At 39.3% G+C, this 23,091-nt stretch overlaps 1 protein-coding gene across 3 annotated transcripts in view; it reads right to left on the bottom strand.

Moving 5' to 3' along the window:
- IQCA1 (IQ motif containing with AAA domain 1) overlaps positions 1-23,091 on the bottom strand; it is a 163,820-nt gene that overhangs the window by 91,709 nt on the left and 49,020 nt on the right. For all 3 annotated transcript variants that reach the window (XM_063430005.1, XM_063430004.1, XM_063430006.1), the window contains exon 7: positions 4,225-4,430. In XM_063430005.1, coding sequence (XP_063286075.1) covers positions 4,225-4,430 — 206 coding nt within the window. The remainder of the gene's footprint in view (positions 1-4,224; positions 4,431-23,091) is intronic.

Here is a 23,091-nt window from a genome sequence, read left to right as displayed (position 1 = left end):
TAAGGCCCAAAATCGACCGCAAAAAACACCCTACCAGACAGCAGACAGCCTGCTAACACTCCTCCACTGATGGGGAGAAAAACTAAAAAACGGCCGATATAGGCGACCTACTGAGGAGGCCTCATGGTGCGGCGGCACCCAACATGGCGGCCGACTTTGAAGATTACTCTGAAAGTTCGGATGACACATCCCTCCACTGCCCTGAGACACTGGGCTACAAGGGACCTCCCAAACCTAAGCAACAGACGATGGGTTTTCCAGTTACCATGGAGATACTTACCTCTCTCCTGACCGACCTACGCCAGTCGCTCTCCACGGAGATCTCCCAGGTAAGGGAGGATGTTAAGGGGTTCACTGATCGCCTCTCAGCAGTGGAGCAATCCACTCAGGCACAGACAGTACAAATAACAGAGCTACAGAATCAGGTCAAAGACCTCTCCTCAGCTCACATTATACTCACCCACCAACTATCAGCTATGGAAGACAAAAGGAGGTGGAAGCATATTACAGACGCAATATCCCCAGTTGAGCTTCCCCATCTTCTATGACGGCTTTTCACAGCCCTCCTGTCCCCCAAACAAGCTAAAGGGGTACAGCTGGATGGCATGTTCCGCCTGCCCAAGCCACCACAACTCGCAAGCTCTGCAACAAGTGACCTCCTGGTCAAATTTCAAAATGGGCAAGACAAGGCTGCTTTAATGGGCGCCATCAAAGGGAAGAATCCCTACCGCTTTGAAGACATGGACTTAACGTTCTACTCTGATCTCTCGCGCACAACCCTGCAATGGCGTAAATCTCTCCGACCACTTACAGCGGCATTGATGGCTAAGGGAGTGAAGTATCGTTGGGGACCATCACATATACTCCTCATCCAACACCAAGGCAAGGGATATAAAGCGACAGACATCGCAGAGATGGACACTGTCTTGGCAGATATGGGAATCCTACCCTCCTCGACCACTACTGCTTGGGATCCAGCCAAGATTGTCCCATTTGTTCCAGCATCCAGGGGATCACCTGGAATGAAGACCACCTGAACCGGGACTTTTGTTTTGTTTATATGTTACTTTATTTTCTTATGTTCTCCTTCTTATCCATGCTACCGTAATATAAATGTTGATTACAAGGCATAGGCCCCTATGGATGTATAACCCAGAGCTTGCTGCACACACATAACAGGATTGCTATACGGCGGCCACTTACCGCCGAACCGGGCATAACCCGGACTTGTTGGCTCCTTTCACTATAACCAACCCCCCCCAGCTCCACCCCAACTACTCCACAACGTGGTCACTAAAAAGGAGCTGCACAAATACCTCACCAGGTTACGCGTCAGTATCCTCCATTAACCCCTCTCACCTACGACAGCCTAGGCTATGTACAGCCCTCACCTTTCACACTGCCTTACAATCACCCACATGGCCTACAAATGGAGTTTCCCTGTACCCCACAACAAAGGCATATCGACCTACTCCCTTAGAGGGCAGGGTCCCACCTTGACGCATGCGACACATAAGCGCACACCATGCCCTCAATTACAGGCTCATTCCAGACCACAAGCACATACGCCAAAACTAACCCTACGACCAGAACGGGAACTACTCTTTTTACACATTGCCTTCTGTTGTTAAATTCCGCAAATTCTCTTCAATATCTTAAAAATTGTGCCGTCACTCGAAATACCATGCTATTGTTATACTTTATTGTTAATAAGCTTGCTATAGCTGTCGTTGCTATTCAAGCAGGATGTTAATGCGTGCACAACAAAAAAAAAGAATAAGATCAACAGATGATCATGTATTCATGGGAGTTCAGTTAGACTGCGGTCAAGAGTGTAATATTTGGCTGCAACCGAAAATAATCAATGGAAATGGTATTTGTAAAAAAAAAAAAAAAAAAAAAAAAAATTTGCTGGTCTCACAGACACATATTATATTATAATTCAGAGAACATTGGAGTCTAGTTAAACAGACATAAACAAGCCTCCACTGTATGTTCTGACTTCTTTGTGTTACACCCTTCCACGTGCCTCATACAAGCAGACTCTAGACTATTCATTTTTGTAGACATGCTAAATCAACCACACATTGCTGTCATTAAATCTCCATGAATAATAACACTATTATTCAATATCATGGCCCATTATCATGTCATAATGTTATAATGAGAGTTAAAACAATCACCCTGTTATATAAATTACGATCTGATCAATAAAGTTCTCGGACTTTTGCTCAGTTTTACGCAACAGTTATCAAAGTCATCACAGTCCAACTTTCACAATTTTTTTTCTGCTACTGACGTAATCAGAAAATATTATTGAGTTAAAACCTGGCCTAACTCATTCTGTATTTGTTTATTTTGCAATGTTGAGCTTGGTATGTCAATACTTTGAGATTAGATATCATGGCTATTCAAATTTGAATTTAAAATTTAAGGCAAAAGTAGCCGAACTGGAAGCATAGCTGACTTAGAGAGTGTTTCCAATACAGCTATTTTAGTCTTTAGTTGAAAATTCACTTTGAATTCTCTTGAATTCAATGAATTGTCACTTCAGTAAATAACCCTGAAAATAAAAAAATAATGTTGTCATCACAGGTTGAAGGTTACTGCCAGCCATGTGCTTTGATGTTCCTAATAGGTGGCAGGTGAGTTATTAGCCTCTTATGCTCTATGTGAACATGTGTTTGTGTTATGTTTTCCATTATGATATGTCATTTTTTAGTTACAGCACTTAATCTAAGATTTATTTGTTAACATTGCCTGTGATCATCATGAAGGCAGGAGATGTGTTTGTGGTACTTGTTCTGCCTATGTGGTAACACTAAGAATTATTTTCACGTGTTGTTTTTTCATTAGAAAAGTATTTCAAACTCCTTCTCAAGTTCAAATGAGCGTGTCTTGATAGTCATTGCAAAATGTTGCTTACTCCTCTTCAGCTTGATTGTGACAAACAAAACCGTCTTGCTTGACTTAACAGGACACTCAAGCCCCTTAAGCACTTCAGCTTGCTGTGGTGCTTTGTGTGTGAGGAGTGTGTCCTCTTTTAAAAACATTTTATAAATAATGCAGATTTCCTTTTTTTTAAACTAGCCTGGTTACACCCTCTTGGCTGTCAATCAGACACTGGCCCTCTTACTTCCTGGTTTGGTTAGCTTAGGGGAGCTAAACGCAATAGACAGAACATTGCTGAGAGCAACCTGCCTTACAAAGACTTCTCAATGAGCTGCAATGGGAAGTCTGTGATTGGACAGTTATAGGGCTGAGTTACAAGTGGAGGGATTGCAAAGACTTCAAACAAGAGATCTGCAGCTTTTGTAAACTTTTTTAAGATATACTCCCGATGATATAATAAAATGCATGCATGTTTTATTTGGGAGATAACTAAACAGTGATTTTTCTTGGGGAGGGGGGAAGAGTTGGTCAGTGGAGTTTCTGTTTAAGATATAGAAATAATGGTAAAAGTGATGTCAAAAATTACAGGAACAGTGTGATTCACCTTCGGCAGCTTTTAAGATGTAAATAAATATCGGACATGAGATTATCAGGGTTCTTCACTAAAATGAGAGTTCAAAGTGTATTTAAAGCAAATTTAAATTTTAAGACCAAAATAGCCAATTTGGGTTCTTATAGTTAGCAATGCTTTTTTGTTTGGATACCTTAAATTGAAATTCACTCTTAATTCTCTTTGAATTCACACTTTTAAACAAATGACCCTGTGTGACTTTCCTATATCTTTGAAACGGGATATATATTTTTTTATATACTATTGCTAGCTGTGAGTATTTGTTAGTAGTCTACAGATGATACAGTTTTAGTACAGAGCCTACTTGTTTTATGACTTGTTTCATACTTTGTGCCTCAAAGTCTAGTGTTTTCTAAGTAAAACCAGAGATGTTCCTGGTTTACACAACTAATATTGTGTGGATAAATATAACCATAGCCAGCCAACCCTGATATTCACTGAAGTGGACATGAATGTATCTCTCCTCAGTTCTGGAAATTAACTGTTCTGCTATCATGTTGATGATGAGTTTATAGTTTCAATACCCCAGATCCTCTGGTCCAACTTCACTTACAGAACACTCACTCCATTATTAATATTTCAAATCCTTCAGATGAAACAAACACATATTTTGATGCTAAGCACATTGACTTCATAAAACCCTTGCTGTTAAAGCTTAAAAGGAATAAGAACTATTTGGGTTTTTTGGGGACCAGTAGTACCTGCATTCAATGAACCACTGTCGGATCTGGTCCTGCAGTGTTGCCTTCATGTTTGGACCCTCTTTTTCCCGTATGGTTTCTTTTATCTGTACCAGAGCATGCTGATACTCCACTTCATGCTGCTCTTGGAGCTCAGAACGTAAGACTTCTGTCTTTTTAGCCATTTCTTCAGCTATGGTCACCTTGTAGAAGTGAGAATGTGGTACCTGTGGAAACACAGAAAAATTGTTAACCTCAAAAAATCAATTTGTTGTACACATTTTTGAGCAAGAACAATTCTACAAGCTTGCCTGAGATGTTCACCACCCTTGAGATGGTTTCTTTTGTATGGAGCACAATTAGTAGGTTTTGATACTTGTGAAGATAGTTTCCATTTAGATTTCAACTTCAAAGTTTTTTAGGTGATATGAAATAAAACACACTTTGTACTCAAGTACCTTAAAAACAAAAAATAATTGTGTATTCTTGGATGGCATGTCGAGTTTCCTCAAGCTCCTCTGTTGAGACTCTAAATCACGAATCCATCAAACATTTCATAAAGAAATGTTGAATGAACCTTCTCTTATTACCCTCCAGGGACGAGATGATAATAAGGAAAAATACCAGCCATCTGCAAAATGTAACATGTAACTACTCAACACATAAAGAATTACATTCCACCTCACCTATTGTCTTATTTTCTGCCAACTATAAAGTAAAAACATCTAGGACAGTGATTGCTAACCTTGACATCACAGATGCCCATTAACTAAATTATGTATGATGTTCAGCAGTCATTAATGCTGGTTAATATCATACAAAATATAGCTTGCAAACATCTGGACCACGTTTAGCAATATCTGCCCTAGACCTTCTTGTCATGTCTTTTCTATAACTAGAATAAAGCTACAAGCAATCTGTCTGTCCAGTAATGGATAACGTGAAATTGTAAAATGACTATACCATATATAGAATAACAACAATTCCATTGATGTAACAATAGGGGTTCTTTGTGGTCTCCTCTGCCACCGGTGTTCCATGTAGATTAATAGAGCAAATAGATTGCTGACGACCCTTCCCCCTGAAGAGCTATATTTCGCATGTTATTGTGCATATTGCAAACCCATTGGAGAATGGGAAAATAAAAGCTATGCCGCCAATTAAACTCTCTCATTTGCTTGCTAGACTACCAAAGCTTCTGTGACATCCCCAATAAGTTATGTATGAAAGCTTTAAATTAGATAATTGCAGGCAAAGAGTTGTGAGAAATGTTGATCTGCACTTGGTAGCAATGCAAGTTAACATAGGTTGCAGCTACTAATCTTCTATGATCTCAGCTAATAGCTTTCTTCTGGGAGTGACTTTGAAAGGTGGCAGGATGGGGAAGGATCACTGCTGTCATGTCATAAATCATAAGGGTGGATGTGTACATAGAGCACCTTAGTATGAATGCGGAATTGCTCATATGCTTACAAAGCATTACAGATGATGCTTGAGTCAATATAGTCACCCCTTGTCCATTGTGGCAGAGAGCACAAGTGACAAAATGATAGCTCCCCTTAAAGGGTTACTCCAATGCACATTAGAACTTTAGTACAAGACATAGTGGTAGGAGTCTGGATGAGCATTGTTTTCACTTGAAAGATTGAACAACCAGATTAATCTGCACTTTTGTGTGGGGGGCTGAATACACCACTGGCCCGTGTCACATTGGCAGCCTGGGACTGTGTTCTGGGCTGCCTAATTTTAAGACTGTGTATATTTTAAATCTGTCGTCAGTGCGTACTGCATGCTGGCAACAGAGGTAGTGTGATTCTTATGTGTCCCCTCCCTTCATACAACCCTTCCGCCTCCCATCATTTATAATTTATTTTTTACAGACTCCGTCAACACTTTTTTAAAATCAATTTTTTAGGTATTTGTGAGGGGGGAGGGTGGGGGGAATAAAGACTAATGCCCATTAGGGCATTATACTTTTTTTTTTATTTTAAATATTCATAAGGATTGGAGTAATGGCAACTCATAACCTAGAATTATAGACAAATACATAGGTTTTATTGGAATACACTATAACATGTTGAAAATAGAGATGGGAAATTCCTTTAAATGAATGAATTGCCTTACTGACTCAGAAAGCCAGTAATATTGCTGCCAAAGGGAACAACAATAAAAGCAGAGCAGAAAAAAAAAAATCAACAATACTAATGGTTAACATTGTTTTCATTTAGCTCTTTATTCAGTTTATTCTACCAGTTTATTTTGGGCTGTGGTGGAACTGTGCCAAAGACACCTGCTTGCTAAGCACAATGTGTTATTGTCTGGTAGGGAAGCTCATTAACAAGAAGCAGTAGCAGGCCCAGAACCCTGGGACAGGAGTTAATTCCGCCAGCCTTCTCCTATTCTGCAAAGGACTCGAAGCTCCCAGTGAGTGGCCTTCCCACGACTCAGTCCAGATCCACGTGTTATTGTCTCAATATCATAACACATTCATTGCCATTGCTTTGTCACCAACTTCCTGACATACAGCTAGTTACGGGGGCTGTATGAAAAAGACTTTGCTGCCCACTCTTCCCTCCCTGAGAGTAGCTAAGGGAGAAATACGCGAAATAATAAACAAACTCTACACAAACAGCAAGTGCTGCGACTATAATGAAAACAAACAACAATAGGATGGGGAACATCCTCTGGACTGCCGCTACATTAATTCACATATTCACTGTTCACATCCTTTGACGTAGTAAAGGCTCTTGATATTCGCCAAATGTAAGCATCAGAAAAAATGTGACAATAGGTTTTCTGAAGTGGAGTTCCATGCAGAACTTACTGGGAGTCCAGGACTCTACTGGATTTTGTGAAACACTGTTTATGGACGGAATCGTTCAATTATACCAATGTTTTAATAACGGATGTAATGCTCAATACTGCTTCCTATTTATCAACTATGGTTTCCAGATTCCCATTTGAATCATATATTACATAATTCAGTGAAAATCACTGAATCTGACTAGATTGCATTTCAGGTATTCACAAAATCAGTTCATCGGTTAGTTTAGGGAATAACATCAAATGCACTCATTTGGTTGAGAGCAATGATGTGTCAGCTACAACATTTGCACAGAAATGCACACAAAGCATGGTATCTGTATATCTATACAAATACTGAATATTTACTGAATTGCTGGCAAACTGCCACAGAGGGATTCAGTTTGCCTGCTTTCTGGATCCCCTTGGTGCCTATAAAACAAGAGGGACCTAACCATAGGGTCCCTCCTATTCCTCTATACCCTAGGCATCGCTTTGCATGATCCTCAACACGCCTATGGGCCCCAATGATGTATGCACACTTTCTATTTTATTGTTTTTACATTTTTTTTTTTATGTTTTCGTATCAACAAATAAACAGATGCAGAAACAGTGGGTTACCTTTTAATCCCCAAAACAATCATGAGCAGTCCATAGCATAAGAGAACTCCCTTAACATAAAGGAGCATTTCCTACATCTAACTCCAAATCTAAGTGTATCTAATGAGTTTGGACATCTGCATATTCTCCTTCAGGCTCTCCAACTTTGGATGGATAGCCATGTACTCGAACCGTCTTTGCATAATTGTCCAAGCTTTTGTGTATGGAGGCAGTCATTGCCACTATTGAGTTAATGTCTTCAACCTTTCTAAGTTATTATCTTAGCATCTGACAGCAGGGATCAAACTAATGACTGCTTTAACAGAGAGAACTAGTGCTTTCTTATTTTTTACTAATGAAGTGCTAGAGAAATTAAGCTATGTGGAGGCAGGTTTAAATGGGATTTGAGTGCCAGTGATCTCAAAGATTGTCTCTTGGACTTGCCATCAAAACTGAGACACACATTTGCAGACAAGACGCGCGCACACACACACACACACACACACACACAAATTCCGCCTGATACCCACAATGACTAACATATTTACTCACAGCTTTTTGTATTACCAGACATACACTGCCATACATGCACACAAATAGATACAAATACACTCAGTCACATACACTTCCGATACACGGTGACGTACATACTCAGATACATGAAAAAACACTCTCAGACATGTTGTCAATCATATTGCTGCCTCAACTTCAGGCAGACCTCTCCCCGCGCTGACTGAATTAGTTTAACTGGTGGTACAGATGTTTCATAGATAAACCTAAAAAAATTATTTTAGAATTATGTTCACACACAATGCGGCTCACAGCCACACAACTCAAGCAGTTCACAGTCACACATACACGCCATGCAGGTTATAGCCCAACATACCAACTATGCTGTTCAAGAAGCATTGATAGGGAGTAGGGGACAAAGGGCATATAAATAAAATTAAATTTTCACATAGCAGCCTTTACTTCTCTTTCCATCTTTCTACTCTCACCGAGAACAAAAACTGAAATTCTGAAAGAATTGGCTGCATGGCAGAAGCAACTAGTTTAGCAACATCTGCTCCCTTCCAACCATGGGACCTTGCCTGAACAGTTATAAATTGGCCTGGTTGTTGGGAGGGTAGTGTTCATGCGTGGCAAACCGCCACACTGTACCAATCAATTGTTCTCTGTGAGCAGCATTTAATTAAATAACCAACCTGAGTTCATTAATCTGTGAAAGCACCTATATGGCTGTCTGGAACACAGCCACTGGAGGTGTGTGTTAACCCTGCAATCATAACATATTAACTAAACAGCAATGTTGTATAATGCAGGGTTAAACTAAAGAGCCAGTGTACCCAGACCACGTCAATGAGATTAAGTGATCTGGGTACCTTTTAGTGGTCCTTTAGGATAATGTTTGTTTGTAGACGACAGTCACAGATATAAATATGCAGGTTCTAAATGAAAAAAATAGCCTAATATCATATCCTTGTTAGATAAAGCATATCGGGAAGTTCAGAACAAACCGAGAAAAGCTGTGTAACAGGATAAGGGTCAAGAGAATGTTCAAGAAAATAGTAAAAGACATAATGTACCCATTGTCTTTGATTTAAATGTGAATGACAAAGCATTTAAAAACATTTTGATTTGTCATTAAAGGATCGAAAACTATGGGAAATTCTCCCAGAAAAACATTTGGTCACATTTAGGGGACCTTGAGTCTAAAGTCAATATTGTCAGACAAAATAATGAAAAATACGACCCCAGAACATTCTTAAATTCTTGTAAAGACTTTAAAGGATCACTTAAGTCACCGAGATCACTTCATTTCAATGAAGTCCTTTGGTTTTAACCTAGCAGTTTTAACCTTTAGTAGATATGGCAATGCTTTCATTGCAGGGTTAAATCTTCCTGACAGCCACTAGAGACGCTTCCGTTGCTGTTGTAACCCAGCTATCATCAGATATAACAAGAGTCAAACTTAATTCTCACAGTTAACCTCCAATAGGTGTGCAGCGCTGGCCACAGATTTGCTTTTGATACCCATAGTACATAACTGAGATCCAACATTAATGCATTGTATATGGATGAAAAAAATTAAAAAGGGGGCGGAGCAGAGAGAACGCAGGGTAAAACAGCTCCTGTTCTTCCAGGCAAATACTCCTGATTAATGGGCATAAACAGCCTCCAAATTACTTTTGTGAGTCACCAACTGAGAGGTGACACTATGGAGCACACGCCGACACCAAACAAGCAACATTGCCTGCAGGACTTGCCAGAGCGACAGCCGCGGCCTACAAGCATGGACGGTGCGGGGGAGACGGCCGCTCCCCTGCCGCCATCAATGTCAGTAATCTTGAACAGGAGCCCTCGTCCCCCCCCCATGGACTGGTGGAAGTCATCCTGGTCAACCCAACACAGAAAGCACTCACCTCCACACCGGATGCAATTCTGGAGGACAGGAGCCACGAGGTCTAGCCAAGATGACCAACGGCACTGCTTTCCACACAGAACGCCTGACTTCCAGCAACTGGGTAGCAGCCTTCCAGAAAAAATTCAACCTCATCTGCAGGCAAGTCTGGGAACAATTGGAGAAAAAGAGACAGCCACCAGTGACAATATCAGTCAGCAGTGGGCTCCGAGCACCTATGGTATGTTTGCCGGCTAGAACCAACTGCGAGGTGTGGCCGGAGAGGCCCCAACTGGGCAAAGCAACGATCAAGACTGCATTCTACACCACGGTTGACCCGCCTGGGAAAGGAGCCACACGGGGTCTGACCCCTACTTACCACACATGCCTGTGGAGGAAAGCAAGACATCTGCGTACACAGCGGAGAGCACCCCCCCCACTGGGGAAGGGCTTGGCCCTGGGGAAGGCATCAAGCCAGTGAAATGGTGGTACCAGTTCTTCCAGGGCAGGGGGGCGCCTTATCTGGACTGTGTTGCGAAGCCCACGTGGAAGCACAGGGTGCCGAGGTGCAGCTGGGGAAACTCATGGACATCTATTCCAGGTCGGTAATCAAGGTCTCTAGATTGGGCATTGGCTGAACCTGAGTGGACTGACTTGCCGAACTAACTGTAGTTTATATCTAGTCTACATCGACATAACTCTGTCCACCCACTACTGAATAATCTGCAGTTTATTGAATCTAGCCTTGGAACTGAAAAGCGTTACCAGGATAGAAACTTCAATTTACTAAGCAAGGATCGAGCATTACAAGCAACTGAGTCACACTAGACTCTTGTCTCCAATTAAGCTCCCAAACAACGATTGCGCACCCACATTCAGTTAGCATAATTTGCTTATACTCCTGCCTAGTAATGTTAGCTTGCTGCCATATGTTTACCTCTATGTTACATAGCCTAGCATTTTTCACAGCTATACAGATCACATAGGTATGTTTATTTTATAGTAAAAAATTGTGCATGTCTTATCTACAACCCCAATGTAATGCGGAATGATATGCCGAGGATTGCCGTTGGCGTACCTCAGACTTGTTTGTTATGCCTTAATGCACTGCAAAAAAAAAAAAAAATGTAAAAATTAATTTAAAAAAATGAAATAACAAGGTAGACTCTGGGTTTTTGTGGGGTGATTTGAATAAAATTGGTCTCATGGATAGGTTTATGTCGGCAATCAGGAGTTTTTTTTAATGGTTCAGCTACTTAAGTTTTAAAGGGACACTATAGTCACCAGAACAACTACAGCTTATTGAGTTTGTTCTGATGAGTAGAATCATTACCTTCAGGCTTTTTGCTGTAAACACTGTCTTTTCAGAGAAAATGCAGTGTTTACATTACAGCCTAGTGATAACTTCACTGGCCACTCCTTAGATGGCTTTTAGAGATCCTTCCTGGGTCATGGCTGCCTAAAATGCATCCAAACATTCAGTGTCTCCTCCCTCTGCATGCAGACACTGAACTTTCCTCATAGAGATTCATTGATTCAATTCATCTCTATGAGGAGATGCTGATTGGCCAGGGCTGTGTTTGAATTGTGCTGGCTCTGCCCCTGATCTGCCTCTTTGTCAGTCTCAGCCAATCCTATGGGGAGGCATTGTGATTGGATCAGGCCACCACTTCTGATGATGTCAGCAGACAGCTTGTTTTTCTGAGGCAAACAGCATGCAGAGTTACATCTTCAGGCTTGAATACAAGTAAGATTTTACTATTTTTAGGGAGGCATGAGGAGGACAGCATGTCTAGATGGTAGTTTTAACCCTTTAGGGTCAGGAATACATGTTTGTGTTCCTGACCCTATAGTGCTCCTTTAATATGGGTGTCCTGGCCCATCCATACAACAACACCAGACAGGACTGCTCTTTGTCTCCACTGTTATTTGCAGTGAATACTAAGCTACTAGCCTGTGCAATAAGAAATTATACTGACAAAGGAGGGATAATGTACACCACCACTGAATGTAAAGTCAGTTTGTTTGCTGATGATATTTTGCTTTCTGTAACAAATTAGAATTTATCGCTACCTTGTATTTGCCACAGAATTTTCAAAAATATCTGGTTATAAGTTTAATCGAGAGAAGTTTGAGGGATTGAACGTGTCCATTGAGAAGGATACATTCTGGAATTAAGCTTCTCGGTTTAGTTTTAAAGGAAAAATGGACTTAATAGATTGTGAAAATTACTCACTTTCGTGATGAATTATAAGCATGGAACTACTCACCACTCACTACATAATGAAATGGCCTCTTGACTCTATGGTCTCCATATATTAATCAGACCAGTATATTCATTAAAAAAGATGCTTCTACCAAAGATTTTGTATTAGCTAAGGTCATTGCCAATTCCAATAATCAAAGTTTACCTTTCACAACTTGATAAAAACTTCTAAAGCAAGTTAACATCTGATTGAAAATGAAACCATTAGTTTCATGCAGGTTGTGTGAGTCACAGCCAGGGGAGGTTTGGCTAGGGCTGCATATACAGAAACAAAAGTGATTTAACTCCTAGATGGCAGAGAATTGAGCAATGAGACTGCAGGGGCATGATCCATACACCAAAACTGCTTTATTAAGCTAAATTTACTTTGATGCCTACAGCATAATCATTTTTAAACACAAGAAGTAATTTTCATTTGATCATGTTTGCATTTGTACAGAGTTTGATTATTTCCATGTTGATTTTCAACACACATAGATTTCTGTCATTTCCAATAATATTTAAACCAGAACTAGCATTGTATAACTTATGTGTGTTATTACATAACTCATTAAACACTTTGAACAGTGTAAAGCTGTATTTTTTAGGCTAAAGTCCACATTGTTTTCTAAAATAGTGCTTCCTATCTTTGAAGCTATTTCCCATAATATTTCACTGGCTCCTATCTTACAAGAGGTAACTATAAAAATAACATAATATAAACAGGATGATTTTTTATTTTTTTTTAAACATGAGTGTACTGGCAAAACCATACTTTTAACGTATACAGGCTAACATCTCTTTGTTTATTTAAAAAAACACACATTATTTTGTAGTAATTTAAGACAAAATAGCAAAATCTAGCCAAAAACAGTCAAACTGTGAAATGTTTCCAAATCGGTTATTTTGGCCTCAATTTTTCAGTTTGGTACAATTCATTGTTTAGTCGATAAATCCCAAAGAATTTTTAAAACAAAAATGCAGCAACACTATGAACATGCTGCAACTATACAATAGGACAGCGATGTTGAACCTCGGCAAATGTTTATAAACTACATGTCCTATCATGCTCAGCCGGCAAAGTGAAAGATTAATGGAGATTGGCAGAACATCATGCGAATGAATTCACAAAACCTCTGGGGTGCCAACACTTTAACACAAAGTCTTCACCAAAAATGAACTGCAAGAACACACAGTTAATATTTAGCTAGCGGTTTCTGGAATGCTGATTCGGGTTATGACATTCTTCAATGTAATTAGCCTCCCCTTCTTGGCCATTTTTCAGTGTTCACATCAGTATGTGGTGACTTAAGCCATATAAATTAAGACTGAGGCTTTATAAGTCTTGTAACAAAATTCTTTGAATCTTGTGTATCTATCCAATAACGAAAACACTTATTTTATCTCCCCAATCTCCATGATTCCAGAGATTAATCTTTGCTCTCTGTGGAGCCCCAGGCAGTCATATAAAAGCATGAGTTTCATGTACTCGCTCACTGCACACACTGCTATATTAGTGCAGCAATGGTGTAGATTAGAAAATGTCCCAAAATTCTGGTTATAATGCTGTGGCTTTGCAGACTGCCATTATTACTGGGAAGCTACAGCTGGTGCTCACAGTTCTTAGAATATAGCTCCATCGAATGAAGAAATGAAAATAGCCGGTATCACTGTAACAAAGTTGGAAAGGTTTGCATTCATAAAAGATCAAAGTTTTTATGACTCTCTTTGTGCTGGCATTCACGATAACAGCACAGGATATGGCATCATAAAAATTCCAAAGAAGGTACTTTCTCCATCGTTAAGTCACAAGCATTGCATTACGTAACATGGAAGGTTTCCTAAATCTAAGAACCTTTTATAAGCCTCTAACCCAAAAGGCAATATTAAAAACTACATTAATATCAACGTAATGTCACATTGGAATGCATGACGCACCATGAATTAGACCTTCAGAAGATGCTCTGATCTGACTGCACTACTTTTAAGGGATTTCCATTCGGAAGCCATACTTTTACTTAGGAGAAGATCTAGCATAGATGCTTACATTTTCAAAGAGTTGACCCTTACACTGGTTTGTCAAGCAAAAGCCATCTATTTCCATGTGAAGACAGTTTTAAAAAGGTGACATTTAAATCATGTAGCGCAATTATCGAAGCAAGCCAGAGAGCCGCCCTTGAAGAGAATGGTCTCCCATCAATCAATTCCTTTGCCACTCATGTACTCCTGTTTTGAACCTTTTGCTATTAACCCAAAATATTTTATGCAGTTATAGATTGTGTAAGGCCAGAGTAATGTATATGTAAAGGTGTATGTGTATGGAATGACAGCACAAATACACCCCTGCATTTATTTAACCCCTTAAGGACACATGACATGTGTGACATGTCATGATTCCCTTTTATTACAGAAGTTTGGTCCTTAAGGGGTTAAACGGGCAAATGAAAAGTGTTATGTGGCCAGGAACTGCCTACGCCTCAGGTCCTTGGTGGCCTTCTTAGATTGCCTTTTTGTTAATACTGCTGTCAAACAAGCCCTTTATTTGTTGGCAAAACATTTCGCAGCTGGACTCTGAAGACAAAAAATGGCACAGCAGATTTCGGACACAAATAGACACAGACCTACAGAAACTGAGATCATTTTAACTATAGGTTTATTAGTAGGGAGACATCAGTTGCTCTTTAACTACAGAATCTTATAAGAATCGATCATTATGAAGGGCAACGTTCATTTTTATGCATGCTTCCAACTTTTTTCCCTCATAGTTAAAGAAGACATCTGGTCACCCTATTTGTCATGTTTTGGCCACCAGCAGATGAATGTTCAGGATCTACTTTCCACCATATGAAAAAGTTGGACAGTTATAGCTCACCAGAGAGAGAGAGAGAGAAAGATGTATACATATAGACAAAGCAGACCAAGGAATGATTGTCCTCTTGAAAACCGTTGCCTAGAATAATGAAGATTTATCTCAAGCCTGTGAGTGGGCTGTACTTCATTTAACATAAATTCAGGTTCTAGGGCCAATACTCAATTATGGCAATGATACGACACAGCTGCTAGAATAAGGTGAAACATGCCTAAAAGCAACTTCTTTAAAAAGATATGGCAAAAAATAACAAAGGTTTTTATTACGGAAGATGGGTAACACAAAGGTTAATTTTATTTGCAGATTTTCTGTTGCATGCCGATCAGTAGTAGACATTATAAAAAAAAAATATGTCTACATACTTTCTAAAAAAAAACGTATTAAATATACATGTATTAAATACTCTAAAATGTACTTAAAATGTATATGGTAATCAGAGCTTAAGTATGTTACCAGAGAGGCCATTATCTTCTGTTTTATTCTGTTAAAAATCAAAAAGATTTAATTAGCCATGCACTGCAATATATAGCTATATTTGCAGCAGCATATCTTGGGTAATATATTTGCTTGAGTGATTGTCATACAATGTTGGAAATATGAACATACCCCTTAGGGAGGATATTAATGAACACAAAAGCAAAATAAACTATCCACATCACGATGCTGTCAAAACACATCCTAAAGAATACCACTGCTCTCTCAGAAAAAGGGATCATTGGAAGTAAGATTTTTTAACCCATTAGGAGTTAAAAAGAAAGATGGTTAACACAAAAGTATAGCATGCTAAATTAGTATATTTAATGCCACTTTAAAAGAGACATTAAAGACGTCGATGGTGTGTTTTTGTGAAAATAAATTTTACATTTGATTGTAGCAGAAAATGGCATACTCTGTATTAGGAGGATAATCGAACATCAACAGCATTTAATTGTTCTATAAAATGAAAAATAAATCATGTAGATGGAAATGTAGGCTTCGTCATATTATCTTCCTGTTTGTTTTACTGGTTTGTTTCTTTCATTTGTTTATAGTACTGCGGAATATGTTGGAGCATTATAAAAATTAATAACAAATGTGCATTTTTTTCTGTTCTATGTGTGAAAAAACCCTCAGTGGACTCCCTACATGTAAAGGTAAAAATGTTATGTGAGCTGATCCCTGGCACATATGGTATACAGTGAAAAACAATCAAAATAAAAGCAAAATTAATTAGGGTATATGGTATTTATAGAAGGCAGGAAGGAAACAGTTAGGGTAGGACCATTGTAACATATAAGTTTTGTGTATTTTGTTTGTTGTCAGCTACCACATGTTTATGAATGTTGACTGTTTACATCCTATGTCTACATCCTATAGCAGGTAAAAAACCTCTTCTTCTGCTTGCCTAGCAGAAGGTCCTCTCCATCACAGGTTCAGAATCATGTATGGTGGGTTTCACCAAATTGTAGCATCATGTCATTTAGAATGTTCAAATATTTAGCAACCTAGGCAAGCAAAAGAAGAGTTTTTTACCTGCTATAGGATGTAGACATAGGATGTAAACAGTCGGCACACCATAAGAGAAGAACACACTAGGTCATACATACTCTGTACCTTTGGAGCGAAGGCAGAGATGATGCTTAGTCAAACTATTGACCCTAATGAATCCAGTAATAACGTCCTGCGTGTGAACCACTAATGGTATTCTACTAAAAGACCAAGAACCACTGTTTAACCAACAGAGTCAATACGATTTCAAATCTGGGACCTCCATTTGTCGGCACCATCATTTATTATCACAGTCTGCAGTGATTTCACATTATTTTGCTAGAATAACGCATTGACTAGCTTTTCTTTCCAATAAGGCAGATAAATAGAGGAGGACTCCAGAGAGGTTGTTCAAAAGAATGATAAAGTGACCAGGAAGGCAATTTGTAAAGAAAAATATTTGCGCACTGAGAAGAATTGGCCTGGTGCATTAAATAAACGTATATGGAAGTGCAATGCCATACATCATACCTCCCCACTGCTGCGTATGATGGCTGAAGAGGTGGGGGGGAACATGCCGATGCGGGGTGCATGTTAATGGACATTCTCCAAAGTGCAAGCCCACTGTAGCTCTTGCATCTCTGGGCTAATGACCCAGAACAGCTGCTCAATGTGCGTGCTGGGCGCAGGCAGAGAACATTAAACAGAAGAAGGCAGTTATGGAGACACGTCTTTGCACAAGAAGGGAGCGCGATGAGGTTAAAGTTGGAGAGAGATGGAGCCAATTAGCTGTGAAAGTCAAGCGATTAATGCACCCGCAGAGGCTTCATTAATAAGATATCATCAGCAGAGAAGAACCATCATTAAAACATTCAGGGTTGTGTTCAAGATTAGAAAAGCCAGACAAAATGGACAGACTCTTGCTGGAACCTACAAGTTCTCCAAAATGGTGTTTCATAATATTTTAACTTCTCTCCTTATTTGTGTTCATATCAGACAATCTATTATGTTAATGATCAAGTATGGGAAATGCATACTCTAATATTCAAGTGATAATATTTTATAATATCACAAGGATGGCACTAGTGTTTATTTAAATAGTTCTGGAATATACAGTGATTTTTAATTAAACCCTTTTCAGGACAAGGCAAATATTAATGATATCATGATGATCCCAGTAGGTAATTTGCCATGATGGGGTAATCTTGTCATTACAACCTCCATCAATAAATTGAAAGGAGCGCTTTGAAAATTAATATTGGATTGAGGCACCCACCCAAGCTGTTGCTAATCTCTATGATATTTTTCCACAAGCCTGTAGATTGTTGAGCTAGATTTAAGAGAGTTTGCCTTGTTTGCTAACAACATCCAAGATGCATTGTTTTAAACCCCTGGTATTAAAGGAACACTCCAAGCACACAAACCCTGTTGACTGGCACCCATCCCCTAATGTAAGTAGTCAAACCATTTGCCAATGTTCTCAGCCAATGAGCGGCCTTTCAGGGCTTAGCTCAGGAGAGCTAATGGAAGCACCGGGCAGGAACTTACTTCTCTCAATATCAGCTGCAGAGAGGCAGAGACCTGTGTCTGAGGACCCACGATTAGAGTGCCATTAGGGGTGGCACTCATGGAAACATAATCACTACAAGACTGTGGATTCTTGTGAATTCATAGTGAATTTACATTTAAAGGAGCACTATAGGGTCAGGAACACAAACATATATTTCTAACCCTATATTGTTAAAACCACCATCTAGTCCCCCTGGCCCCCTCTTGTCTCCGTAAATATAGTAAAATCTTGCTTGTATTCAAGCTTGAAGCTGCTGATTCTGTCCCTGTTTGCCTCAGAACAGCAAGCTGCCTGCTGACATCATCAGACGTGTTGTTCTGAGCAAATCACAATGCTTCTCCATAGGATTGGCTGAGACTGTGAAGGAGGCAGATCAGGGGCAGAGCCAACACAAGTCAGGCACAGCCCTGGCCAATCAGCACCTCCTCATAGAGATGAATTGAATCAATGAATCTCTATGAGGAAAGTTCAGTGTCTGCATGCAGAGGGAGGAGATACTGAATGTTTGGATGCATTGTAGGCAGCCATGACCCAGGAAGGATCTCTAACAGCCATCTGAGGAGTGGCCAGTGAAGTTATCACTAGGCTGTAATGTAAGACAGTGTTTACAGCAAAAAAGCCTGAAGGGAATGATTCTACTCAACGGAACAAATGCATTAAGCTGTAGTTGTTCTGGTGACTATAGTGTCCCTTTAAGGAAGAATTCCCCAAGTCTGATACGGCTTTGGCTATTTTGGCCTAAAGTTTGAAATTCACTTAGAATTCCTAAGAATACACATGTTAGTAAATATTAATTCACAATCAGACTGTACTGGGTGACCACTGGTTAACGCTGCATCCAGCTAACAGAAAAGTCACTGTCCTCCCCTCATAGTTAACCAGGCACCGCGACACTGGTCAGCTGCCATAGGAACCAGTCACACTATGTAAGAACAAATAAAACATGGTCTAATGGCCTTGTCAGGCTGCTGTGCCTGACATTTACATTGAAGGACAGTGAATAGTGAACAGTTTTAGTGAATAGTTTTTGTTTACAGCAACTTCCTTTTCCTTCATTGTAGTATTATCATCAATGCTTCGGTTTTACGTTGTTTTTCCAGTCATAAGTGTGCAATTTTTTTTTTTAATTTTTTTTTACTATTTACACAATGTTGTATTATGCTTATTAATAAGTGCTTAAAGACACAACTGCAGATTACAAAATAGACAGACAGATAGAAAACCAAAAACACCTCTTTTCTGCAGTTAACATAATTTGGATTGATGTGTAATATATTCCAAATGAGGTACGTATTCTGTAACTAAATAGAATGTCATTATTTCACTCCATTTATTATTTTGCAATTACGCTAACTCATTACTTTTATGCGTCTGTGAGTGCTGACCTGAAGGATAATTATCTCTGACTGGATTCCCTATTAGGTATTGTAGACAATGCGCCTCAAGCAACACAGGGCGAAAGAGGGCCGAGTCCCATCTAAAAGTAAAAATATAAATCACGTGCAATGAATTCTTCTCTGTGGATTTGCATTGAACCGAAGGAATAAAATCTGTATTCAGCAATCTGTAGACCTAAAAAAAAAAAACTACATATTGTGATTCATCAGGCCCGAAATAATTCTATACAATGCCTTTACCCAGAGAGAGCTTGACTTTTTGCTGAGGGGAGCAATAAAAGCACAAGTGATAAAGGGTGCAGATTATTCTGTGTCTACGGGAACATGTGCTGGCTGTTGTATGCTATCTATTTCTAAAGCGAGAGGCTGTAATGAGAACAGTGAGTATCTGAAGTAAAAGATTTTTACAGCTTTTTCTTCTTACTTAGGTCTCAATTTAAGATTTTTGGCTAACCATTTAATTTTTTTTATTTAATATATTACAATATATATATATATATATATATATATATATATAAAATTATGAAATATCACAAAATTAATATATATTTTATTTTTATAATATTAAATAATTTTAAAAGTTTATATAAAAATATTAAATCATGTGGAAAGCTTTTCCAACAATAATAAATCGAGGCACTAGTTAGCTCTGGTGAGGCTGAGATAAAGTAAACAATCTGTAGAATAACATATAGGAAACAAGAAATACAAAATCTGCAGGCTTTCTTAGTTCAACAAATAATCTCCAGTAACACATAACAAAAAGAACACTAGCAACATTCTGCAGAGAACCAGACCTTCTAATAGAATGTCGACATGTTACAGTAGGTCACACACAATTAGAACAATTGACAAGTAAAATGAATGTCCGTACTAATGGGCCGATCCAGAACAGGAGGTATCTGTGAATGATGGTCTATATATTTATATAAACAGCAATCTGCATTTGATGCTTTATTGTGTTTTGTTTTACTGCATTTTGGAAAAGACCAGTCATTAAAAATATTGTTTTAACATTATTTGCTAATGTTTTAACAAAGGGAGCATATAAAACTGTCCATATGTAATGCTGAAATTTAGCAGATATTTTTTAACAGACCACTAAAGTCACTCACTGAATTGATCTGGCTGCAGTGGCCTTGTCCTTTTTACCATGCAATGTAAAACTTTGGTGTTTTGTAGAAACTGCAATGTGTATATTGTGTCTAGTGGCTGTCTTTTTCTTTAGGAGGAGCATTGGATTGGACGAACGCCTGTGATTCAGCACCTCCGTGAGCAAATCGCAGGAAGAAGAGTGGCAGCAGCACCAAGCGAGCGGTGTCACAATAGTTGTTGGAGATTCAGCACTTTTCATGTATAGCATAGGTGCATGCTTCCAATGTTATTCTCCAAACACCTTCACAAAGTAAAAAGTATAACGGAGCCACAACACTACAACATAACCAAATGAAGATTTATTCCACAAATAAGTGGACCCAGGAAACTTTCGACACATGCAGTGTCTTTGTCAAGCTTGACAAAGACGCTGCATGGGTCAAAATGGAGGAATAAATCTTCATTCGGTTATGTTGTAGTGTTGTGGCTCCATTATTCTTTTTACTAAGCTAAATATAGACAGGGACACTATAGCGTTAGGAATAGGTTTTTATCCTAACGTTATAGTGTTCCTTTAATATATCCCTAATAGAGACACACTTGTGCAGATGTTACCTAGGATAATTCCCAGAAAGCACATGACCTTCTCTTCCTACTCATTTTATATCTCTTCATTTACACTGATCAGCCACATTACTAAAACCACTGACAGGTATAACTTTGATTATTTTGTTACTATGGCACCTATCTAGGTTTGGTATATATTAGGCAGCAAGTAAACAGTCAGTTCTTGAATTTCACATGTTGGAAGCAGGAAACTTGAGCAAGCGAAAAAACTTCAGTGACTTTAAAAAGGGACAAATAGTGATGGCTAGATGACTATGTCAGAGCATCTCCAAAAACGGGAAATCTTGTGGGGTGTTCCTCAAACGTTGTGCAAAATAGGATAACTGGTAAACCGGCATCAGGGTCATTGGACATCCAAGGCTCATTGATGCACATGGGAAGCCAGGCTAGCCCATTTGGTACAATCACACAGAAGAGCTACTGTAGCTCAAATTGCTGATAAATGTAATGCTGGCCATGACAGAAAGATTTTAGAGCATAGAGTGCATCATAATTTGCTGCAAATGGAGCCGCGTAGTTGATGACCCCTGTCCAGGCTGAAAGTGCCTTCAATGGAGACGTGAGTGTCAGAACTGAAATGAAAGAAGTTTGCCTGGTGTGATGAATCAAGTTTTCTTTTAGATCACATGGATGGCCAGATGCGTGTGCATCGTTTATCCGAGGAAGAGATGGCAGTGGATCGCACTATGGGAAGATGTCATGCTGGTGGAGGTAGTGTTATGCCCTAAGCAATGTTCTGCTTGGGAACCATGTGGATATTACTTTGACACGTACCACCTACCTAAAGATTGTTGCAGATCACATACACACCTTCATGGCAATGGTGTTCGGTGATGGCAGTGGTCTCTTTCAGCAGGATAATGCACCCTGCCACACTGCAAAAAATGTTCAGGAATGGTTTGAGGAACATGAGTGTAAGGTGTTGCCTTGGCTCCAAATTCCCCAGATCTCAATCCAATTGAGCATCTGCGGGAAGTGCAAGAACAACACATACGATCCATATAGGCCCACACCTTGCTACTTGCAGGACTTAAAGGATCTTTAATGTCTTAGTGCCAAATACCACTGGAGACATTCAGAGGACTTGTGGAGTCCATGCCTCGATGCATCAGAGCTGTTTTGGTAGCACAAGGGGGACTACTATTAGGCAGGTGGTGTTAATGTTGTGGCTAATCAGTATATAGTAGTACCCAGGTATACATGTCAGCTGTAATGTAACCGTTACTGTATAGTAAATGTTATTCGAGATTTACATTGCATATTTTTTTAAAATCTTTTTTAACTGATTGTGTAACAGATGGAGAAATCAGAGACATGTATACACTAAAAATAATCTATTACTGGTTTAGTGTCCTAACAATGCGATCACTAATTTGTGATATTACTACATAGTAGCAATATAGGTTAAATATAACTTTGTTTAGGTTAAAATAAAGTCTCAATTCCAAATGTTCACATACACCTTGTGATGTTGATTAAATGACTAGAATTATTAAGATTTTAATATAACTTAAAGGATCAGTGTAAAGACTAAAATAATTTTAGCTTAACATACTCGTTTTCCTGGCACCATAGTGCCTTGAGGGTGCCCCCATCCTCAGGGTCCCACTCCCGCAGAGCTGGATGGAGAGGAAGGGGTTAAACACTTACCTTTCTCCAGCGCCGTGCTCCCTCGGTGCTGGAGACTCTCCTCCTCCTTTCCCCATCATCGGCTGAATGCGCATGCGCGGCAAGAGCCGCGTGCGCATTCAGCCAGTCTCATAGGAGGCTGGATTAACTAGAGGCTGGATTAACCCTAAAGTAAACATAGCAGTT

The sequence above is a fragment of the Pelobates fuscus genome, chromosome 8, assembly GCF_036172605.1.
Source record: "Pelobates fuscus isolate aPelFus1 chromosome 8, aPelFus1.pri, whole genome shotgun sequence".
NCBI classification, from domain to species: Eukaryota; Metazoa; Chordata; class Amphibia; order Anura; family Pelobatidae; genus Pelobates; species Pelobates fuscus.
The sequence above is the reverse complement of the archived record's forward strand: the minus strand, read 5'-3'. Positions and strand labels throughout refer to the sequence as shown.